The following is a 5,543-nucleotide window of genomic DNA, read 5'->3' on the forward strand; positions in this document are numbered from 1 at the left end:
AAGAATAACATTTTTCTTAATCAACCGCCTGACACACCTCTATTATCCTTTTTATCCCTACATTTTCTAGCTTCATATTCTTTGATCATTTCTTCATATGACAATAATTTTCTTTCTTTTTTTTTTTAAGATTTTATTTATTTATTCATAGAGAGAGAGAGGCAGAGACACAGGCAGAGGGAGAAGCAGGCATCATACAGAGAGCCTGATGTGGGATTCGATCCAGGGTCTCCAGGATCATGCCCTGGGCTGCAGGCGGCACTAAACCGCTGCGCCACCAGGGCTGCCCGACGATAATTTTCTAAAATAGTTTTCTGTAGAGAGAATAAAAGAAAATTCATCCTTTTTTCTAGCATGGTTGATCAAAATTTGTCTTTTTTTTGATAATCTTATGGTTTTATTAACACACATATGACACGCATATCAGCTGTCTATTCATTTTTTTCACTGTGCAGCCTGGCATTAGGATTGGTGAATCTGATGGCCACCTAGGCTGTTCCTCCCACAATGGCTTTGCAGCTCATGGAGGAGAGAGACATTGTGAGCAGCACTTTAGGCTCCTTGGCCTCATGGACTAGGAACTTCTGGAAGCCACTGGACAGCATGCACTTTGCTTTCTTATTGCTCACGTAACCACTGTTGGGCATCAAGATCTGGCCCTTGAATCTTCTGTGCACCCTACAGCTAGTACCTCTGGGTTTCCACCACTTGTGCTTCATTTTGACATCTGACTGGTGCTGGATGAACTTCTTGGTCCTCTTTTTAACAATCGTGGGCTTCACCAGAGGTCTGAAGATGGCCATGATGACAAGTAAGAGATGGCTGCCAAAATTTGTCTTTTATTATTAATGGTTCAGATGCAGAAAATAGGTGAATTCACATAGACCCACACATTGTTTGTAGCATTACTACATGTTCGTGTCTCATAAACAGAGGAATTTTGGTAAATTCTATACTGTCTGATTCCATCAAAAATGAAAAAGGTGGGGGCACCTGGGTAGTGCAGTTGGTTGAGCGTCTGATGCTTGGTTTTAGCTTGAGTTGTGGTCTTGGGGTTGTGAGATGGAGCCCTATGTCAGGCTCCATGGTCAGCGAGGAGTCTCCTTAGATTCTCTCTTCTCCCTCTACAACCTCCCACTCATACTCTCTTTCTCCCTCGAAAATAAATGAATTAATCTTAAAAAAATAAAAGAAAAGAAAAAAGAAAGTAGGGGGCATTATAACTGTATGATCAAGTATATTTCTGACAAGAGAATTTCCCCTTTGACCATGGGAGCTGAATTCTCCACTTACAAAAACACAGGTCTCCTAATTGGAAGCATTTCTCCCAGGTTGGTGTCTGACTCTGTACATTTTAAACCTTTCTCTTTCCTCCCTACCACATACTTCAATGTTGGGCAATGTAGGACATGTTCATGTGGTCTCACCTACTGAGGTGGTGTAGGGAACTGGTAGGTGGGTATAGGAGTATTCTTGGGAGTTCTGGAGGGTTTGCAGTAATTCATCATATGTGGGGATGACTGTGAACCACATAAATATATCCTGCTAGAAACTCAGTGTCCTGGGACACCTGAGTGGTTCAGTCGGTTGGGTGTCTGCCTTTGGCTCCAGTCATGATCTCAGGGTCCTGGAATGGAGCCCTGCATCAGGCTCCCTGCTCAGCTGGGAGCCTGCTTCTCCCTCTCCTATCTACTCATGCTCTCTTGCATGCTCTCGCTCTCTCTCAAATAAATAAATAAATAAATACGTAAATAAATACATAAATACATAAAATCTAAAAGAAAAGAAAGAAAGAAAAGAAAGAAAGAAAGAAAGAAAGAAAGAAAGAAAGAAAGAAGAAAGAAAAAGAAAGAAAGAAAGGAAGGAAGGAAGGAAGGAAAGAAAGAAAGAGAAAGAAAGAAAGAAAGAAAGAAAGAAAAAAGAAAGAGAGAGAGAGAGAAAGAAAGAAAGAAAGAAGAAAGAAGAAAGAAAGAAAGAAAGAAAGAAAGAAAGAAAGAAAGAAAGAAAGAAAGAAAGAAAGAAAGAAAGAAGAAACTCAGCATCTCACCAGTTTGACTCCTGCTCAGGTGTTCCCTGAATGCCAGGCCACTATAACATCACACAGCAGGAGGGCAGGCATAACAGAAGGGAAACTGGAATGGGGAGAAATAGTGCTCTTTCCACTTGTGGTGGAAACTTGACTTTGGCAGAGCTTAGAGAAACCCAAGACCATGTGCACATGTTTCTTTCCGGGGCCTTGGAAGGGGCTGCTGTGAGCAAGGACTCTGAAGCTTGAGCTCTGTGAGCTTCACAGTGACCTGGTTAAGCTGTTGTTTGTATTTGTGGTTAGAGAGGGCCATGCAGCCATTTAGGAGTGGTGTGACCTTGTCTCTTCATAAACCTGGGTTCCTCAGTAGTAAGCATGATACTATTACTAGTATTTACTTCTTGGGAACATAAACACGAGGGCAGGCATGGGTCTGATTGTTTATTGCTGTCTCCATGGTGTCTAGAACACACAGCCCACACTCAACAAATACCTATTTTGTGGATGTCATGTGAAAAGCAGGATGTTGGGTGTTTAGGTCCAGGCTCCCAGAGAAAAAGAAACTGAGGCACAGTGAGCTTTCCTGTGCTGTGCACTGCCGCTGGTTAGACCCAAGGGAGACCCTGGGTCTGTGGGCCTCCTTTCTTCCCCCTGACCCTCCCACATGTGCTGTATAGGAAAGGGAAGCTTAACTCACTTCCGAGTGCCTGAGATAGTCATCTGAGTTGTTCCTTCTGTTATGGACATGAGCCAGGGTCTCTGGGTCTCATCCCTGGAATTTGCTCTGATCCACAGAATCCACTGTTGTAGAGGCTCCCCTGCCTTCTCCTCCTCCCTGACCTGACCTGGGTCTCTGGAAATGGTGGGAAGCAAGCAGACAGTTGAAAGAACAAAGGTGAATGGTTTTGAGCCATAAAATAGTGAGCCTGAAAAACAAGTTTAGAAGATGAATGGCTTTGGGCTTGCAGAGTTTAGCAGGGGCAACCCTTAGAATTGTTGACATTCCCGCCTAAGAACTCCAGGAGGCCCTGCGTGGGCCAGAGCCCATCTATGCACAGCTCCCCTATGTTCGGATAGGTCGAGCAAAACCAGAAGTCGCCCTATGACGTAAAATATTGGAGATCTGGCCAGAGGGGGCCTCATCAGTCAGTGGTCATCTTGTCAGTACGTGACTGGAGCTGTGGTCTAAGGAGCCAGGTGGCTGCAGGTGGTCACTCTGCCAGACATGCAGAGCCAGTGACAGAACTGCAGTCTGGGCCCTATAGATGGATTGCACCTCTTTGTCCTACTTCTCTGCCTGCTATGGATTTCCAGCCAAGCTCTGCACCAGTTCCCACCTCTGTTTTAATTTAATTTAATTTAATTTTATTTTATTTTTAAAAGATTTTATTTATTTATTCATGAGAAACACAGAGAGGCAGAGACACAGGCTGAGGGAGAAGCAGGCACCTCACAGGAAGCCTGATACAGGGACTTGATCCCAGGACCCCAGGATCACAACCAGAGCCAAAGACAGATGCTCAACCACTGAGCCACCCAGGTGTTGCCCGCGCCCCCCGCCCCCCCCCCCCCCCCCACTCTGTTGTAGTACAAGCTGCCCTGATGGTATGGGCCCAGCCTGGGATGCTTCCCCTTTTTATAGGGAGCTCAGACAAAGGATGAGGGTGCTCACTGCTCTTGTATACACCCCTCCCCCCATTAACAAGACAACTGGGATGTTGCAGCCTCTGCTTCCAGCCCGATTCTCCCTCCAGCCCTTGGATAATATTTATATACAAAAGCTGGCTCTGATCTCTACCCAGGAAAACACCAGCTGCTATTGAAAATCTTTTTTTGCATGTGATAGAGAGCAGAGCACTGGGCCTCACGTGGGCCCCTTTGAGCTTCTCTGAGGGTGTTAGGGAACAGCAAGTGCGTTTTATTTATGTTTTTCAAAATCATCCCAGGACTGTGTCCAGGCAACTGAAGGCCTGTCAGAGCCAAAAACGCTTCATTTCTTTTTAGAAAAGACAAAGGGATTAGGTGTCCTGGGGACTTTAACAAATGCATTGTTTGTGGATTTGATTGAGGTTTCATTGAGGAAAGGCGAATGCAGAAATGAGGATGCCAAAGATCCAGGCTGCCACTGTTGTGAAGATGCCTAGAGACAGGCATATATAAACAATTGGCCATGATGTCAATTAGTGCAGCCTCTTGGAGAGAAATTTGGCAACATCTTTCATAAAAGATGAGTATGACCTTTGATGCAGCAATTCCATTCCTTGGAAACTATCCTAGAGTGGTGTTTACCCATGTATACAAAGATCTATGTTCAGAAATGCAAAAATTAGGAAATCACCAATGTGTCTCTCACCAGGGGACAGGCTTAATAAATTATAGTTCATCCAAATGATGGAACACTGAGCATTAAGGAAGAGAACAAAGCAAATATAGTAGATCCCCCCCGACCCCTACCATTCAAAGTTTTCCTTTTCAGAGTTCTAGATACAGCAGATGACCCTCCTGAAGAATCTGCAGAAGGTCCAAAGTAGCCTAACGCTATGCCATGGTGCCTGTATTGTTCACCTCACCTCATCTCATCATGGAGGCATTTTATCATCTCACTTCATCAAAGAAAGGAAGATGAGTACAGTAAATAAAATATTTTGACAGAAAGGAAGAGAACACATTCACCTAAATTTTATTACAGTATATTGTTATAATTGTTCTATTTTATTATTGGTTACTATTGTTAATCTGTTACTGTTCCAGATTCTTTTTTTTTTTTTTTTAAAGATTTTATTTATTTATTCATGAGAAAGGGAGAGAGAGAGGCGGAGACACAGGCAGAGGGAGAAGCAGGCTCCACACAGGGAGCCCGACGTGGGACTCGATCCCGGGTCTCCAGGATCGCGCCCTGGGCCAAAGGCAGGCGCCAAACCGCTGCGCCACCCAGGGATCCCTGTGCCAGATTCTTAAGTTAAAATTTATCATAGGTATGTATGTAGGAAAAAACATGGTATATATAGGACTTGGAATGATCCATGGTTTCTAGCATCCATGGGGTGTCGTGGAATGTACTGCCTGTGGATAAACAGCTCTACTACAATGAGACAACCCACATATAGTACTTACTCTATAAACTATACTAAGTGCTTTATGTATTTTATATCTACATATTTACAATACAACTCATTCATTCTTCACAGTAGTCCTTTGGTTACTATTAGAATATTTTTTGAATGGGGAAAAAGATATTAAATAATTTGCCTAAGATCAATAACTAGTAAGTGAGGGAGCTGGATGGCTCCAAGGTCTAGAATCACCACACAAATGCCTGTAAGTCTAGATAAAGAAAGATGCCATTGAGTTATTCTCAAGTGAAAAATTCAAGTAGTAGAGAGTGTGATCTTACTTGTATAAAAATAATTTGTGTGTGCACACACATGCGTGCATATGTGAATCTGTCACATGTATATGTAAAATTCTGGTGTGGAAGGATGCATACCCAGGAGCAGTTCCCTGCAAGGACAGATAG

General features: G+C 43.5%; 1 protein-coding gene across 1 annotated transcript; it reads right to left on the reverse strand.

Moving 5' to 3' along the window:
* Positions 1–451: 451 nt before the first annotated feature.
* LOC118354104 (putative 60S ribosomal protein L32') lies at positions 452–804 on the reverse strand. The gene has a single exon (XM_035713901.2). The coding sequence runs from the start codon at positions 801–803 to the stop codon at positions 489–491; it is 315 nt and encodes a 104-aa protein (XP_035569794.1). The 5' UTR covers position 804; the 3' UTR covers positions 452–488.
* Between the last annotated feature and the right edge of the window lie 4,739 nt (positions 805–5,543).

This window comes from Canis lupus, chromosome 2 (assembly GCF_003254725.2).
Source record: "Canis lupus dingo isolate Sandy chromosome 2, ASM325472v2, whole genome shotgun sequence".
NCBI classification, from domain to species: domain Eukaryota; kingdom Metazoa; phylum Chordata; class Mammalia; order Carnivora; family Canidae; genus Canis; species Canis lupus.

Excerpts from the sequence above, each read along its gene's own strand:
- LOC118354104 (XM_035713901.2), bottom strand. The coding sequence starts at position 803 with ATGGCCATCTTCAGACCTCTGGTGAAGCCCACGATTGTTAAAAAGAGG.